Source organism: Choloepus didactylus, chromosome 4 (assembly GCF_015220235.1).
Source record: "Choloepus didactylus isolate mChoDid1 chromosome 4, mChoDid1.pri, whole genome shotgun sequence".
Classification (NCBI taxonomy): domain Eukaryota; kingdom Metazoa; phylum Chordata; class Mammalia; order Pilosa; family Megalonychidae; genus Choloepus; species Choloepus didactylus.
In genome coordinates, this window is record NC_051310.1 from 44,870,954 (window position 1) to 44,890,232 (window position 19,279).

Genomic DNA, 19,279 nt, shown 5'->3' on the forward strand with positions numbered 1-19,279 from the left:
CTGTGAATTCTCATTATGTGCCTCTTTTTTCAAAACACAGAATTCAGATTCATAGGTACCTGAATATTTAAGAACCCTGTCCTCCTGTCCCTCAGAGCCATTCCTTTATTCTATATTTATAGTAAACTATATTATTTCCTCATATGATACCATAAATTCTTTTGGAGGAATTACTGAAACTTACAGAGCATCACATAGATTGGTGAAAATCACAACCATTGTTAGATATCTATCTCCTCGACCTTCTGCTCTGAACTAGAACAGTCTATTCCAACAAAATTGGTGAGATCAAACAACTCTAATTCCTAGGAAAGGGGGTGAAATGGGGCAAATACTAAGATTTTATTGAGCACCAACTATGTATCTATGTTTCAGCTATACATGCGAAGTATGTAATATATTATTTAGCCTTTACAAAGGAAAACTCAATTTCTCCCAGAGAGAATCCTTACCTCATTACAAGTGCTTCTAAGTAATAATAATGACAAGGTAATGATAAAATTTCTTATAATAACACTAACATTTAATTTACTGTGTGCCAGGTATTGAATTGATCACTTTACAAGTAGTGGGTTCCCCAATGTAAAACAAAACAAAGTGAAACCTCAAACTGTGTACCTATGCTACTCTATCTACCTCGGGACCTAGGAAGATTTAAGAATGCTTGCTTTGGCTCAAAATTCTGCTGTAAGTACAATGATAGTTTTAGGTCATTGGCCTTCTGGTATTTCTTCAAGGCTTCAATTCTCAGCTCGATCACTTTGCTGTGAGAGGCATTCTGCAAGAGAACATTTTTAAAAAATACTCATATAGTATTCACCTCTCTAAATCTACTGTTTCCTGAATCCGTTTTTACCCAGAAGTTACAAAAGTGATCCCATCATGCTCAATCTTTAAGAACTGGACAGAAAATATCTATTTTTCCTTTTCAAATAAACAAAAATCAAGACGATAGAAAGAAAAGCTATTTGTTTCAACTTACTCAAGGAATTCATGGTATAGTCAGAAGTAGGTCCCTCCAGCCACTTGTCCTGATGCATTTTTTGTAGCAGGACATTTGGAATCCAGGATGAGGGGATTGAGTTTAACAATAAAGTCTGCTGCCACTGCCTAAGACTGGCCTCGTTTTTAGGAAACATGTAGTCAGCCAGTTCACACTGACTATCCTCCGATATATTTAAAGTGAACAGTTTTATGAGATAAAAACTAGCCATTTGACTTTATAGTGTATGAATGAAATTGAGTCCCATGTACAGTCTTGGAAAACTTTAGTACCTGAAGGGTGTTGGCTTGTTCTTGGTATCTGACCCATTCCATTTTCTTCAGTTGCTTTTCCTGGTGCAAGAAAGAGCCTCTGGGTGAGAGAGTAAATTGAAATCAGAAATCAGTTTTTCTCCCTATACTACAAAATCCTTTTAGCAGTATTCTAGTGCAATAGATTCTGCGCCGTACAGATAATTATTGACTAATAACCTGGTTTCAATTGCACAGACCTCTTAATTGGCTTCATCTGTAGGCTCCACTCTTTAAAAGCTAAAAGCTAAGTGAATAGGGTCATTTTCTGTGAATGAGTTGGTTTGGGAAGATTACATGCAAGCACATGACCTCCAAATACATTTTCAAAACAAATTAACAAGTATTCTGACATCTCACAGCTATTGTGGAGTCGTCGTTGTTAGCTTCTCCCACTTTACCTTAGCTGACATGATTTCCCAGAAACTTGCAGTGTCATTCTGACTCAAATATATTCCAAGGGAACCATCTCCTGTTAAAACTTGCATTCATTCAGGAGCATGCCATAGCTTAGGCAGATTACTGTTACATTAAAAGAGTTCTGATCCATCAGCTCTAAAAGCTACTACTGTTCAAAAGGGTCATACTACTTTCCTTATTTCGTTCACTTTCTCTGCACATGGTATCTCTGGTTCATTCCTGGACTTCCTAGGTGATGAGAGGGATTTGGGAACATGGGATGAAAGATGAGAGCTAAAGGAAAAGGAGGTCCCAGGAAAGAAGTGCAATGTCTGTGATCTCAGCAGATAGTAAATCTGACATACCTTAACTCTCCAGATCCTACCTATCAACCTACCCAAACCAGTCCTGGTTATCAACAGTCTGTTTCCAGCAGTGTGGCATAAACAACCTTGAAATTCTAAGCACCATGCAATCCACTTGCCTTTCCATCCTGCAAGGCTGCCTTGTTTTTTATCTGTGGTGCTTTTTGTTGACCACTGGTGTCTTCTGTATCGAATGTCTATGGAGAGACATTTTGACAAAGCTTTAAATTAGTGATTTGAGGGAAGTGGAAAACTAATATGGGTCAAGGCTTTTAGTTTTTGCCAGCAAACAACTCAGGGACCAAAATGAAAAGTGTACTACCAGAGGGGGCTCAGAATGAAATGAGACCTTCCATTTAGTCCCTTGAGCATACCTTATACTAATCAAAACTATTTACTGGGCCCTTATTATTTGTCAGACACTACCCTAAGCACATTACATACATTCTTATGTCTAATCCACACAGCTATTTGAGGAAATATTTTTATTTCCATTTTACAGATGAGAAAACTAAGACATGGAGAGGCTAAGTCATCTGTTTAGGGTCACACAGCTAGGAAGGTACAAAACTGGAATTTGAACCAGATCTCTCTAACTCTATGTATGTTCTTAACCACTAGGCATGCTGCTCTTCTGTCTCCATTTCTCCCTCTCTAAAAATATGAGTAGGGAAAGTCAACCATAAGAAAAGTGCATGAACATCCCTTATAAAAGTCTTTTAGGGGATCTGGAGAAGATGGATATTGATAGAATTGTGCTGGGACATTTCTGATCACAAGCACATAAGAACTCAGGAACTAATGCGTCTGACAATTTGTGAAGCTGATTTGTAGCTGCTACTGAGAACTAAAGGAGCAGATTGCAATATAAGATGCAGGGCTTGATTGTGTCCTGATTATTTGTGGAAAGGTAAGATGAAAAAAGCAGTCAGCGATGACACCACACACCTGTTTGTATCACAAGACACTAATCTTCTCTTCTAGTCACATAGTCCATTGAAAAGCACTCCTGTCCCAAGCACTTAGTCCACAGAGGAACTTCCCACCTATATTCCCAGCAAAAGGCCCTAATATTGCTATGTCAGACAAAATGCTGTGATTGTTGCAAAATCAAAAGGGTGGTAGAATTAAGTTTCCATTCATTTGTTCATTCAACTTATGTTTATTGATTGTCTACTATATACTAAATGTTGAGCTAGATGCTAGGAATTCAGAGATGAGCAAAGCAATCAAGATCACTGGAGGAGCTTGTATTCCAGAAAGAGGCAGGGAGAAAAGAAAAGTAAAACAAACAAACAAACAAACAAAAAAACATAATAAAAATAATAATAAGCTTATATTTTGAAAAGTGTTATGAGGACATGAACAGAGTTATACAACAGAAAGTCAGAGGGGGATGTCCCATTTAGTGTGAACAAGGAAGACCTCCCAGAGAAGATGACATTTCAGCTGAGAACTGAAGGATGAGCATGAGCTAGCCATGAGAAAATAGAATTACAAACAGGAGGTAGAGCAAGAGCAAAAGCCTTGAGATAGACAAGGGCTTGCTTGGCATGTCTGAGAAACCAAAAGGAGGCCAAGGTGGTAGAAAGAAGGAGAGGACCGCTATGAGGAGAGGCTGGAGAAGTGGGTAAGAGCTGGATTATGCCATAATAAAGAGCAGCTGTAAGGGTTTTCACCAAAAGAATGCCATGATTTGATTGTTTTTAAAACATCATTTTTGCTGCTGTGCAAAGAATGGATTGGAATGAGGCATGAGTAGAAGCGGGGATAAGAAAAAATGATGATGGGACCAGAGGAAAGGGAGGTTCTTTGCATTATGGTCTGTAGGACAATACTTTCAAGAGAACCTTAGAGGCACACCTTGTTCCATAGCATCTTCATTTCTTTCCGAAGCATCTTGTTTTTCCTTTCCTGTTGGTGGAAACAAAAAACAAACACACAAACAGGTGTTTGTCCAGCCATTGAAGTAATGTTGGAAGAAATTACTAAGTAATAGTGGTAGACGGGGAGGGAGGGGAAGGATGCAGGGACATAATAAACCACAGAAGAAATCAATGAATGGGCCTACCCCAAAATCCAGGAACATGAGATGAATTTGATGATGATGATGATGATGGAAAAATAACAATTTTGAATAATGACTTTAATTATGGTAATTGTGGGATGACATTGATAGAAATGAATTTCTCACACTTAAAATACTTAAGATATTCTGATCATATTGCAGTTTCTCTGGGGCTTAGACTACTAATGACTAATTTTTAAGATCCTTTATGATGTTGATTTTTAAAATCTTAAATATAAGAATCTCTCAAAGAAAACTATTTCTCTTCCTTTTCTTCGATAGGTATTTTCTACTTTTCTGAAATGTGAGTGGTTAATATACTTATTTTCATTAACCCCAAGATGAAAGGTTTTGCTAACTAATCCTTGTTCTTCCTAACATTCCATAAGAGTCTCTTTAGATTGCCCTGGACTTTGTAGATCAAGGAGATATGGGTGTTGGAACTTCAGGTGCTAGAGATGGACACTATCTTCCTTCCACATCCGCCATCAACAATGGAATTAAGTTCTGTTCACTATGCCATTCCATGGAGTGCCCACCAACCCTCTTACCAGGTTCTGCTTCATCTCCTCTGCTTCCTTGATGAGATCTATGACTGAGGATTCATCACCCCCCTTCCCAGCCATGATTTGCCTCATGATCTGCAGGCTATAAGGAAGAGAGACATCATAAAACATACATACTTCCATAAGGGTAATATTAAGGTTCTGCAACTTGTAAGAAAGTATTCTACCATAGGAGTTAGATGGGAGCTGAAATCTTAGGAGTTATGGAAGTTCCTCTCATTATAAAAGGTCTCTGTAGCTAGGATGAGTCCATTCCTAATTGGCATTTGCCTTAGCTACGTATTCTATAATGAGTTCTGTGTTCTACAACACTCAAAAAATTAGGTCTCCAATAGCCAATAAGACTTCCCTCCACCCCTTCGGAAGACAGTTATTCCCTACCCCGTCTCTGTCTACCTTGCCCCCCATCCCCTTGCTTCTAAATATAAAAAGCATTTGAGCTTCCTGGGGAAGCCACTTTTACCTTTACGGTAGCCCCCAGAGAACCCAAGCCGTTAAAAAGTTTCCAAGAAAATCTGAATCAATACCAAAGTTTTTGATTGTGAGTGAGGATGCTTTTTTTAAGACAATAATTATGTTTTTGGTCCTTCCCAATTCTAAACAGATACCAGGCCTTTATGCTCTCATGCCTTGAGAGACGTCTGCGAGGCTGGGTTATGCTTGACCACAACCTCCTGCCTGGCTTTCGTTCTCTAAAAGTCTGCATTCCTTGAGATGCTTATGACAAGGGTAGAGAGTGGAGGTATACCCATTGAGGGGAGATTCCCTTGGACTAGAAAGGAAACAGAATTGATGTGTCCTGAGAGCGGTGAGGACCCTAGTGAAGTCAAGGCTTCAACTGTCCTGTATATTTAGGGAGGCCAGACCCTAATCCGGGGGGCTTGTAAACTCAGAAAAGATTGTCATGCCATTGCTTGGCATGGAAAGAGCAGAGCCATCCATCCATAAGGAATTCCACAGTCAGGAACAAGGAAGCCATTGATGTGACTGTGATGGCTGAAGATTAAGGACCCTTTCCCTGTTTCCTGGGACACCCTAGGAACAAAGAGTTATAACTATAGCCCCATGAGATTGAGGCTCTTAGTCATATTTAGTTTTACTGGAAGAAAATAAAGGATTCCTTGCCAGCCTGATTTTGTGATTACAAATTCATTACCTGCTACAGCTGAATTTCCAAACGTTTTCAAAAAAAGAAAAAAGAAAAAAAACAAAAACAAAAACAAAGAAACAAATGTAGGTAATCATTGCTAATCCATGGAGATTAAAGTTCTCCAGATTTTCTATCTGTTAGAAATCCTGGAGTAGGTAGCCCTTACCTTCTTTGTTTTTCTTCCAAGTTAGACATTAACTTCTGGAATAAGAGGTTGTTCTTATTTTCTAGGGGTTTTAGCATCTCTAGCAGTTCTTGCTTCCGTAGCTTTAAGTCCTCATTCAATTCCTTTAAGTAGTTGTCATCTACTTTACAACTTCTGTGGGAAGAGACACCATTAACACCTGTCTTTGGCTTGCCTCAGACCCTCTTGTCTCTCTGGATAGTTACCTGTTAGCATCTCCCAACAAAACTCACCTTGTTTTTGAGGGCAAGTAGGATCCTGAAGAGTTTGTACTACTCATTATCTTGAAGGGAAACTTCTAATTTAAGAATAAAGAGTCCTTCTTAAAAATATGTGCCTTCTTTTCCCATCCATTTAAGTCATCATTTTTGTGCTGCTGTTCTTCAACCCCTTCAAGCACTGGACTTATTTTAGCTACTGCTTGAGGTCACAATAGCCCCAAGACTACAAAAATCAACAGGCCTTTAAGTAGCTCCAACATCACTGGCAGCTTTTTTTTAATTTCATTTTTTTAAAATTGAGTTTTATTGAGATATATTCACATACCCTACAAACATCCGCAGTAGACAATCAGTTCTTCACAGTACCATCATATAGTTGTATATTCATCACCACAATCAATTTTTTAACATTTTCATTACCCCAAAGTAAGAATAAAAATACAAATGAAAAAGAACACCCAAAACATTCCTCCATTCCCCCTCTGATTCATTTAATTTTTGTTTCCAATTTTCTACTCATCTGTCCATACACTGGATAAAGGGAGTGTGAGCCACAAGGTTTTCACAATCACACGGTCACACCCTGTAAGCTACATAGTTATACAATCATCTTCAAGAATCAAGGTTACCGGGTTGGGGTTGCAGTTCAACAGTTTCAGGTATTTCCTTCTAGCTATTCTTGGGAGAATATCAGTAATTACCCAAGTGGGGAAGACTGGCAGCTTTTTGACTATAAAAACTAACTATATCAGATCAGTTTTTGTCTTAGCTTTAAACAAATGCCAAAACCTTCTATTCTGAAGTCTTTAATTGTATAGGAACGAATGACAACACATTACATTATGGAATTCCTATTATGTTAGAATAATGGTGGCCTGTCAAAAATAACTCATTGACACCATTTTCCATGGCAGTGAATCTCTATGGAGTGTCTACTAAGTGTAGGGCAAGGTGTTGGATTCTATGAATGAGGAAGAGGTTAAGACAATAGCACCTACCCTCTGGGGACCTTATGAGGGGGAGGGGATACCTTAAGAGACATTAAAAAAAAAAAAAAAAAAAAAAAAAAAGGAGCCAGACAGGTAAATGCAGCGTAAGGGTAAATTTCCTAACATAATATATGAGCCAATTGCCATTATTTTCCTGTCTTTAAAACTTGTTATATATTTTTAAAAAAACCTGTTATATCACAATGGCAAGGTATAAGGATATTGGACATGTAGCAAGAGATTATCATTTATGAAAGCTCCCTAGTGTCAGTATGTCCTTCCACAGCCAAGCTCTGTCCTGGGAGACCGTAATTCTAGGCTCACCTCCAGACTGTGATACTACCTCTGTTTTCCTCTCCTTATTCCAAACATATTTCTCCTGTAGCCTGTCTTCATCTATGCCGCTTAGTGAGCAGAAGTGAATGCCTTTGTTTCTTCGTGCCCTTTAAAGGCAGTTTTAGGGCAGTATTTTCAGTGAAGGTCTCAAGTGTGAATTAAGTCATGTCAATTCCAAGTATTAACTGAGAATTCTCAGGCATTTTCCAGGGGCATTCTTCAAGATAACTTAACATCTTTATCTTTCAGAAAAACTTAAAGGAAGAGCTTTGAAGCGGAAATAACCTAAGATTTAATTTGTCAGATCTTGGTTTGAATTTCAGCTTCACCACTTACTACCAGCCTGACTGTGAGCACATGACTAAATTCTGAGCCTCAGTTTCTGCTTTTGTAAAATAGGAACGGTAATATTGACCTGATAGATTTGTGTGAGCATAAGGGTAATACTAAGTAAAGTACTGGACACATGTCAGGTGTCTTCATTTTAGTGGGTTTTTGTTTGGTTAATTTTGGTTTAGGGATTTTTGAATATCCTAGGCAAGCAGTCAGAGACAAAAAGAAAAAAAAGCTGATTTATGTGAAGCTAATGACGTTTAAGCTTCACAGCCCTCATTTTCACAGACCTCGTTTAAAGGCCCTGTACCTCATTTTTGTATTCCTTTTTGGAAAGAGGGCCCAAAAAGTATATAAGCTTCAGGGTCCTATAAAACCTGGATCTGTCCCTGGATATAGGCTATGTATATCTTCTAGGTATCTTCTACATCAAAATTTTCTTTAAATAATCTCTACAAATACTTTTTCTAAAACTTACATTGTCACTAGTAAGTTTTGTGTAATATCTAGTGTAATATGACATCAAGTTAGAACAGCCATATCAGGTGAAGCATTGTGTAATTCACATTGATTGCTCTTAGAGTTCCCATGAAAAGTTTGGATTAAATGAGGGTGAGCAAACCCCTCACAGTGAAGAGAAGTTACTGAGCAGGTAGATACTTTAATAATTAGTAGTAGCTTCTTATATTGCAGATGTGGCAGGTGGTAGGAAGTAGTAGAGGACAAAAATGGTATTGATCACTAAAGCATAACCTCTTTAAATTTCATGTTGTGGAATTTGGTCAGCAGAACAATGTTAGAATTTTAAAGCATTTAACGGGCAGGCAGCATCCCAACTCACCTTCCATTCTGTCCTTGCTTGAGAATAAATGGAAGTGAAAGAACACTTGCTATTCTGATGTACTCTTTCTATAGCCAATCAGCACCTTTTATTTCCTAACATTCCAATGCCCATTTCTTTAACTTGTAATATGACTTCCAAGGAGACTATTTACCTTGTAATAATATACACAGACTATATAGTGAAGGACTTAAAAACTAAAAAATGGTATTGAGAGGGCATAGTTGACTCACTAACTCATTCTCTGGGACAGTAGAAAGGACGGGTGAAGCTATAGATCATGTTAGAAATGGAAGGGAGGGAAATTGAGCCCTGCTTTTTCCTGAAGTAGCATGTTAGGTTATCTGCTGACTGAGGGGGTGTGATAGGCACCCTTGGAAGGATGATAAGCTGAGATTTGGAATAGCACTGTGAACAGTGGAAAAGGAGGCCAACTAGGGAAGAGTGAAAGGATTCCCAAGTTGTGCAAGATGAGACTTGAAATTAGGATTTGTCAAGGCACAAATCGGCAATTATACAGTTTTTTCCCAGCAGTACTTGGTGAACCACAAGCAATAGTAGAGAGAACAGGTGGTTGTTTTTGACTCTGGGTTGGGACTTGGCAGAATGAATAAGCAGAAGTTCAAGGATTAAGAGGGCTGAGGGTGCTGGTGAGAGTATCCATCAAAAGATTGATAAGAGTTCAGGCTATTGCAGGGAAGAAAATGACAGGGGTTATTTAGAGAGGGAAATCAGGAACCGGTGGAGAAGAGTGTGGGGCGGAAGAACAGGAAGTTATGGTCAGTGAACATACTTCTTAGGAAATAACTTGGGGAACTTCTTTTCACTGTTTAGACAAATTATAGTAGCAATTTATAATTTTTTCTATAGTAAACTTTATTGCCTTCTGTCACTGCATAATATTCACTGAAATTCATGTGGCACCTTAAAATAGGTCTTATAACAAGCTATTCACAATGACCTCATCTAATGTTATAGCATTTGATTTTAGTTTCTGTTAAGAAAGAGTGTGATTGCTCTATAATTAGAGAACTCAGAGCAATACCATTTTAGTGTTAATTTTCCCAGTGGAAAATCAGATTAGTGTAATTGAGCCAGGTCTCCAAGAGTAGAGTCAATTATTTTCATATTAAAACAAGAAAACAAGAAGTTTTCTCTACTTGCTTCCCCCAGCTTTGATTGTAGCAACAAAATTACAGAAGTCTTCGGGGAGAAAACATGAGGATCTTCTGGTCCTCTCTGACCCAGAGCCAGTTCAACCCCTAAGGGGATATTAAGAATTCCATTAACTAAAATAAGGAGAGCACTGCTGGCAAAAATCACAATAGCAAAACTTGTAGGTTCTTAAAGATCACCCACATCTCACCACACTATTATAATCATCTGTCCTCTCCTTTATCTTAACCCTAGGCTTTAATCTATATTTGGAGTGAGCCCTCGGAGTTGAGAAGGTTGAGATACATCTTGGGACTCTTGAATTCTCCGTGTTATTGTTGAAGTCTTTTTGAAAGGTCATACATTCTCTCAATGTATCCACAAACTTGGCACCATGGTCTTACAAAGACTTTTCAAGAAATATGAAAGCAAAGCTAGTTATCAGAGAATCTTCTCCTGGATCGTCGATTTTCATAAATATCTTAACTAAAATGGCTCTGTCTGAGAATGCCTCTTCCTCCCTTTGCTCACCCCTACTTTCCCAATCGCTGCTCTCCCACTTGTTAAAAGAATGGAGTATCTTTGAACCCTTGAATCTCTCCTCAGTAACTTGCCTTAGGGTTGTTTAAAGACCTTTAGGGCACTAAACTAAGCACAATTCAAAATATTGGTGTTGGAGTTAATGAGCGTGAATGACTGTTGATGACTGTATTACAAATTATTTAAGAGGTTAGGTGGTTTCCAATTCTTTGCTTTCAACAAAATTGAATGAAGACCCAATCAAATTGTCGATGCAAATTTATTAGAAATTAAGTTTTGATGATAAGTCACTAGGGGTTCAAAGATTCAAGTGACACTGCTATAGCAAAGCACCTTCTGCTCCTATCTGCTTATATGTGTAAACGTGTTTTCTCAGTGAATATTGTATATAAATCAAAAAGGATGAATAAAATTGATGCCTTTCTTATTCTGGCAATAACTAATATTAATCTATGAATACATGAAATAACTGGAGTAAAATTAACCTATCCATCAAATTAATAGAAGCATTTCCAAAATAATTTTACTTCTTATGCTTAACAATTATTTAAGAAAATGTATAATGTATTTATGTTTCTGTCAACTGTGTACAACAATAACTATAATGCTAACTCGATTTTGAAGAAATTTTAACAGAGCCTAAGTGTCACAGGAAATTTCTTTCTCCTTTTCATGGCTGAATAATACTCCATTGTCTGTGTATACCACATTTTATTTATCCATTCATTGGTTGATGGGCACTTCCATCTTTTGGCAATTGTGAATAACATTGCTGTGAACATCGGTGTACAAATATCTTTTTGAGTCTCTGCTTTCAATTCATATGGTAATTCTATGCCTAGCATTGTGATGACCTGCCAAACTGTCTTCCACAGCAGCTACATATTTTACATTGCCACCAGCAATGAATGAATGTCCCTATTTCTCTACATCCTAACACTTGTTCTTTTTCTTTTTTTTTTTTTAAGAGCAGCCATTCTAATGGGTATGAAATGATGTCTTATGGTTTTGATTTGCATTTCCCTGATGGCTAATGATGTTGAGCATCTTCTCATGTGCTTTCTGGCCATTTGTATATCTTCCTCGGGGAGATGTCTTTTCAAGTCTTTTGCCCATTTTTAAATTTGGCTGTTTGTCTTTTTGTTGTTAAGTTGAAGGATTTCTTTTTATACATTGAACATTATTCCTCTATCAGCCATGTGGTTTCCAAATATTTATCCCGTTGTGTAGGTTGTGTTTTTACTTTCACGATAAGTCCTTTGAGTAACAAATTTTTTAATTTTATTTTTTCTTTTGTTGCTTGTGCTTTGGGTGTAGAATCTAAGAAACCATTGCCTAATACTTAATTATATATATATATATATATATATATATATATATATATTGCAAATAGAGATCCAGTTTTCACAGCACCATTTGTTGAAGAGACTATTCTTTCCCAAATGCTACCTTGTCTAAAATCAGTTGGCCATAAATATGAGGGTTGATTTCTGGGCTGTCAGTTCTATTCCACTTGTCTATATGTCTGTCCTTGTGCTAGTACCATGCTGTTTTGATTACTGTGACTTTGTAATATGTTTTAAAATCAAGACGTGTGAGTCCTATAACTTCATTCTTCTTTTTCAAAATGGCTATAACTATTTGAGGCCCTTTACTCTCCCATATAAATTAGATGATTGGCTTTCCATTTCTGCAAAGAAGATTGTTGGAATGATTGTGATTGCATTGAATCTACAAATTGCTTTGGGTAGTATTGACATCTTAATAATATTTAGTCTTCTAATCCATGACCACAGAATAGCCTTTCATTTATTTAAATCTTTTAGCAATGTTTTGTAGTTTTCTGTGTACAAATGCTTTACATCCTTGGTTAGATTTATTCCTAAATATTTGATTCTTTTCAAGTAATTGTTTTCTTGATTTCTTCTTCCAATTGTTCATTGCTTGTGTATAGAGACTCTATTGATTCTTGGGTGTTTCTCTTGTACCCTGTCACTTTGCTGAATTAATTTATTAGCTCTAGGAGCTTTGTTGTGGATTTTTCAGGATTTTCTGTATATAGGATCATATCATCTGCAAACATGGAAAGTTTTGTTTCTTCTTTTCCAGTTTGGATGACTTTTATTTCTTTTTCTTGCCTAACTGCCCTGGCAAGAGCTTCCAGTACAATGTTGAATAAGAGTGGTGACAGTGGGTATCTTTGTCTTGTTCCTAATTTTGGAGGGAAAGATTTCAGTCTTTCACTATTAAGTGGGATGTTAGCTGTAGGCTTTTCATATATGTCCTTTTTCATGTTGAGGAAGTTTCCTTCTATTCCTAGTGTTCTAAGTTTTTATCAAGAAGAGGTGGTGTATTTTGTCAGATGCCTTTTCTGCATAAATTGAGATGATCATGTGATTTTCCCCTTCATTATGTTAATGTGGTATATTACATTAATTGATTTTCTTATGTTGAACCAACCTTGCACAACAGGGGTAAATCCTACTTGATCATGGTGCATAATTCTTATAATATGTTGCTGGATAAAGTTTGCTAGTATTTTGTTGAGGATTTTTTTTCATCACTATTAATAAGAGGTATAGGTCTGTAGTTTTGTTTCCTTATGGTATCTTTATCTGGCTTTCATATGAGGGTGATTTTGGCCTCATAGAATGAGTTAGGGAATGTTCCCTCCTATTCAATTTTTTGGAAGAGTTTGAGCAGAATTGGAGTTAAGTCTTCTTAGAATATTTTTTTTGTAATTCCCTTGTGAAACCATCTTTTCAGGTTTTTTGTTGTTGTTGTTGGGGGGGTTTTAATTACTGATTTAATCTCTTTACTAGTAATTGGTTTGTTGCAATCATCTGTTTCTTCTTGAGTCAATGTAGGTAGTTTTTGTGTTTCTAAGAATTTGTCCATTTCATGTAGGTATCTAATTTATTGGCATGCAGTTGTTCATAGTATCCACTTATAGTCTTTTTTATTTCAGCAGGGCTGTTAGAAATGTCCCCCTTTGCATTTCTGATTTTTATTATTTGTATTGTCTCTTTTTATCTTTGCCTAGCTAAAAGTTTGTAGGTTTTGTTAATCTTTTCAGACAACCAGCTTTTGGTTTTATTGATTCTCTCTATTGTGTTTTGGTTTTGTATTTCCTTTTTCTCCTTTCTAATCTTTGTTGTTTTCTTCCTTCTGCTTGCTTCAGGTTTAGTTTGCTCCTCTTTTACTAGTTCTTCCAGTTTTGAGGTTAGGTCTCTGATTTGAAGTCTTTCTTCTTTTTTAATGTAAGCATTTAGAGCTATAAATTTCCCTCTCAGTGCTTCTTTTACTGCATCCCATGAGTTTTGGTATGTTGTATTTTCGTTTTCATTTGCCTCAAGATATTTCCTAATTTCACTTCTGATTTCCTCTTTAGCCCACTGGTTATTTAAGAGTATGTTGTTTATTTCTACATATTTGTGAATTTTCCGTATCTTCCCGTTATTGATTTCTAGCTTCATTCCTTTGTGGTCAGAGATTATATGTTGTATGATTTCAATATTTTTGAACTTATTGAGACTTTTTTGTGACTCAACATATGGTCTATCCTGGAGAATGATCCACGTGCACTTAAGAAGACTGCATATTCTGTTTTCATTGGGTACAGTGTTCTATATATGTATCTGTTAGGTCTAGCTTGTTTAGTGTAAATTCTAGTCCTGTGTTTCCTTATTGATCTTCTGACTAGATGTTCTATCCATTAATTAGAATGGTGTGCTAAAGTCCCCTACTATTAATGTAGAAATGTCAATTTCTCCTTTCAAATCTGTCAGTATTTGTTTTATATATTTTGGGACTCTGCTGTTAGGTGTGTATATATTTATAATTGTCACATCTTCCTGTTGAATTGTTCCCTTTATCAGTATGTATTGACCATCTTTGTCCAAAGTAACTGTTTTGAGTTAAAGTCTATTTTATCGATTATTAGTAAAGCCATCCCAGCTCTCTTTGGTTACTACTTACATGGTGTATTTTTTTCTAGCCTTTCACTGTTAACCTAATGTATCTTTGACTTTAAGACAAGTTTCTTGCAGACAGAATATAGGTGGGTCATGCTTGTTTATCCACTGTGCTAATCTCTGCCTTTTGACTGGAGAGTTTAATCCACTTACATTTAAAGTCACTACTGATAATATAGGTATTTCTTCTGCCATTTTGCTATTTAGCCTTTGTAAGTCATATCTTTTTTGTTCCTCATTTCTGGTAAAGCCTACTTTTATATTTATTTGCCTTCTCATGTTATACCATATTAAGTGCTTTCTCATCTCTATCTGGATATATTTTTCATCTGTTTTCCTTGTGGTTGCTATAGGGTTAAAATTTAACATCCTAAATATATGAAAATTATATTTAGTTTGATACCAACTTTATTTCAATAGCATGCACGAATACTTTTCTCATACCCTTCTTTCCCCACTATTGTTTTTACTTGTTATCACTTATATCTTTGTACATTGTGTCCAAAAACTTAGATTTATCATACTTTTAATGTATTTGCATTTTAGTACCTGTAGCAAGTAAAAGGTGGAGTTACATACCAAACAATATACTATAATAATACTGACATTTATAATTACCCAAATGGTTACCTTTACCACAAGTCTTTATTTCTTTGTGATGCTTTGAACCACTATCTGGTGGCCTTTCCTTTCAGTCTGAAGAAATCCCTTTAACATTGCTTGTAGGGAAGGTCTACTGATGATGAACTCCCTCAGCTTTTGTTCATCTGAGAATATGCTTATCTCTCCATTTTGAAAGAACATCTCACTGGATATAAAATTCTCAGCTGGCAGCTGTTTTCCTTCAGCACTTTAAGTATTTCAAAACTACTGCCTTCTGGGATCCATGGTTTCTGATAAGAAATCAACACTCAATCTTTTTGAGGTTCCCTTGTACATAACACATTGCTTTTCTCTTGCAGCTTTAAGAAACCCTTCTTTTTCTTTTGCATTTGATAGTGAAATCAATATATGATGGGGTGTATTTTTCTTCATGTCTATCCTGTTTGGTGTTCTCTGACCTTCTTGGGTGTGCATATTCAGGTCTTTGCTGCATTTGTTAAGTTCACTGTCATTATTTCTTTGACTATTCCTTCTGCTCCTTTCTTTCTTTCTTCTTCTTCTAGGGCTCCCATAGCATGTGTATTGGTGTGCTCGATGGTGTCCCATAACTGTTTTATGCTCTTTTCACTTTTAATATTTCTTTTTTCTTTCTGCTCCTCAGCCTGACTCATTTCAAGTGTCTTGTCTTCAAGTTCACTGATTTCTTTTTCTGCCAGCTCCATTCTGCTCTTGAAACCCCCCTAGGCATTTTTCATTTCAGTTACTGTGGTCTTCAATTCCAGTAGTTATGTTTAGTTCCTTATTAAAATTTCTATCTCTTTACTTAGACTCTGATATTGTTCATTCATAGTTTTCCTGATACCCTGCAATTCTTTCTCTGTACTTGCCTTCATCTCCTTAAGCATTTTAAAGGTCATTTTTTAAAAGGCTTTGTTTGGTATGTACACATTCTCATCTTTTTCATTGGTGTTTTCTGTATTTTTATCTTCTTCCTTTGGATGGAAAATCATTTCCTGTTTCTTTGTCTTGTACTCTTTCGTTGTACACTGTATATTTAATGTTTTAAAATGTTAACTTAGGGATTTACTCCCTGACTTGTATGTTTCCTGGTTTTGTAACCAGCTGGTGATAAGACAGATTTTCTTGAGCTTAGTCCGTCCATTGGGAATATCTGCTCAATGCAAATGCACTGTGCTGTTTTCCCTGTCTTACCCCTGGCTTTTGCTTGTTAGTCGTTTCGGAGTTCCCCTGGTTACGGAGTTTGGTTTTCCCCTCTGTTTCCCAGAATGCAGACCCCCTCTTCCATTATCTGAAACTGGCAGGCCTTTGTCCCATCCTGTCCACCTCAATAGCTTTTTACATTCCTTTGCCTGTCTCCCTGCTTTTGCCTGGAGGTCAAATTTTGAGAGGAGGCTCATTACTGGGAGGAGTTTCCCAGTTTGGTCTTTCCCACCCAGAACCAGGCCAGGGACCCACAAAGGGAGCACAGAGTGGCTCTAAAGTGTCCTGTACAGGATGTTGGGAAGGGTGTCAAAAACTTATCAGATGGTTCCTCAAAGCTGAGCTTTCCTGGCCTGCCCAGCACACGCAGCCCTTCAACTAACTTTCCCCCACAGCCCTGAGGAACCCAACATCTTTAAAGCTCTACCATCTATGCCCCTGTTCAGGGATGTTTGAAACAATGGCTGCTAGGCCTTTGTCCAGGATGGATTGAAACAATAGCTGTCCTCAGAGCTCAGACCCAGCGATCTGAACTTGCTAATCAAAAGCCATGATCAGTGATTGGCCCTGCTCTTGGAGAAGAGGATTTTTATGTCCCTTTCTGTTTTCAGCAGCTAGCCAGGGAGGCCTGCCATGAGAGTTGGGGGTGGGCACCAGTAGCCACCATGTGGATAGAGCAGTTTATAGTTCTTCACTGTAATTTATCAGTGTCTTCCTCCTGCTTTTCCCTGGATGCTGTACAGTGTTCTTCTGGCCTCTGCAGTTTCAAAATATTTTCAGATAGTCCTTACCTGTTTAATAGCTGTTTTTTGAATGAGTCCTGGAGCTCCCTACTCCACCATCTTCCTCAGAAGTCTCTTCCTTTGTGATTTTTAAGAGAAGCTGGAAACCTAGATTTTTATGTGACTCCTGACTTTAAGTGTTGATAGATTAACAACATATTCATGAGCTATATTTTATCCATAGGCTGCCATTTTGAACTTCAATTCAAGACATCAATCAATTTTTTCTGTGCTTTCTGTTTTTCTTTTTCCTTTTGTGTTTGAAATGAAATGATCATTTTTAAAAGAGGCATTTACACCCAGATATTTAAACGGTGTTTTGCATAAATTGTATAAAATGTTGATCTTATTTCCTAATTTGATAGATTTAGATTCAGTGTGTCAAAGAGTGAATAACATAGGTAATACTTTTCAAAATAAAAGGAAAACCAAAACCCCAAACAACAGATATTTCTTGACACATATTGTTCGACATCAAAGGGGACATAGAAAAATATTAAACAGATAAGATACAAAAATTGTAATGAGTTAGGGGGTATACAGTAATTTTCAATTTGGACAATCAAGTCATATTGCATAGCCAAAATCAAAAGTAGGCTCAATAGTCTAAACTGAGCAGAGAATTCTCTAATTCTGTTTTAACTGTCCACATAGGCTCATTTCCACCTCAAAGGAAAAGATTGAACAACTTAACATTCCACTAATGTAATTTTCTTAATTTAATAATAACCATCTATAATTTTAGGCACTACAACATGAAAATAAATGCCAAATTTTGCACCTCTGTTCCCTCTACTTCTTCAGTGATCTATTACCATAAGTAAGATACATATGACATTTGTCGTACTATTAAGCCTTTCTTCTATAAAGCAGCATTTTTCTGGTTTTCTCATTTGCATTTGCAAACAAATGGGGGACTCTAAATGATAACCAGGAAAATACTAAGAAGCAGGGTCTGAATAGGGATTTTATTTTTAAAAGGATATCTGTTCCTAGATGACGCATTTGAGAATCTTCTGGCTGCATAAGCTACTCTTTGTCATGCAAAAAAATTTTACAGACTCCCTTTCCAATTTCAGTTTAGGGGCACTGTAGCAAATTTTCTGAGTGTTACAAAATGAGGCATCAAATAAAACTATTTATGAACTACAGAATGGTTTTAAAGAAATGAAGTGTTATTACTTGGGCATATGTATTAAAAACTAATCTATAAACAAAGCAGCATTTACTAATAAATAAAACAAGGTACATTATGTAGTGACATATCAGGACTTTATTTATTTATTTTTATTTATTTTTATTTTGAAATAAAGTCATAGTTATAGAAACAGTTACAAAAACAATAAAAACCCCATACACAGGACTCCAGCATACCCTGACCCCCCTCCCCTGATACCCCAATCCACCAACTTTAACATGCTGTCACATCGCTATTTCTTTCCCTCCCTCCCTCCCTCCCTCCCTATCATCCATCATCTATTGCTCTGTCTTCTGAACATATGAGAGCTAGCAGCACACATCCTTGAACAAACACTATAATTCACATATACACTTCCTGTGAACAAAAACATTCTTTTATGCAATCCCATTAAGCGCAGCTAAGAAGTACAAGAGATTCAACAATGATACAAAGCTTACATTCTATATTTCCTTTTCCTTATGTCTCAACTGTGTCCCTTTGAGCCTCCTGTCCTCCATCCTCCGATCCCATCCAGATTCATCCTTGGCATTCAATTGCCATCTATTTAGACTATCTTTTTTATTTTTTATTTTTTTTCAGTTATGGAAACACATATACAGCCTAAATCTTCCAATTCCACCCCCTCCCTAGCATTCCATTAGTGGGATTAATCACATTTAGAATGTTGTAATGCTCTTTCCCACCATCCATTACTAGTAATTTCCCTTCACCTCAAACAGCAACCCTACACTCATTTCTTAACTCCCTGTTGCCCCGCCCACATTTCTCTTAACCCATACTCTACTTTTCATCTCTATGGTCGTATTCTCTGATAATTTCTTTGTGTTTACTGTGGGGCTTAAAATTAACCTCTTAAATCCATATCAATCTTGTTTTTCTTTGATACCATCTTCACTTCAATAGGACACATAAACTATGTTCCCATACTCCTCCATTCCCCTACCTTTATATAGTTGTCTAAAATTACATATTTTACGTTGAGTTAAAAACCACTGATTTGTCATTAGAGTTTGTGTATTTTATATCATGTAGGAAGTAAATAGTGGAGTTACAATTCA

At 36.8% G+C, this 19,279-nt stretch overlaps 1 protein-coding gene across 1 annotated transcript; it reads right to left on the reverse strand.

Moving 5' to 3' along the window:
* Positions 1 to 628: 628 nt before the first annotated feature.
* Positions 629 to 6,305, reverse strand: CCDC196 (coiled-coil domain containing 196). Its single transcript, XM_037831582.1, has 8 exons — positions 6,259 to 6,305; positions 6,008 to 6,160; positions 4,677 to 4,773; positions 3,921 to 3,971; positions 2,175 to 2,254; positions 1,884 to 1,965; positions 1,276 to 1,335; positions 629 to 778 (listed from the first exon to the last, which is right to left on the reverse strand). Exons 1-8 carry the CDS (start codon positions 6,303 to 6,305, stop codon positions 629 to 631), a joined length of 720 nt encoding a protein of 239 aa, XP_037687510.1.
* Between the last annotated feature and the right edge of the window lie 12,974 nt (positions 6,306 to 19,279).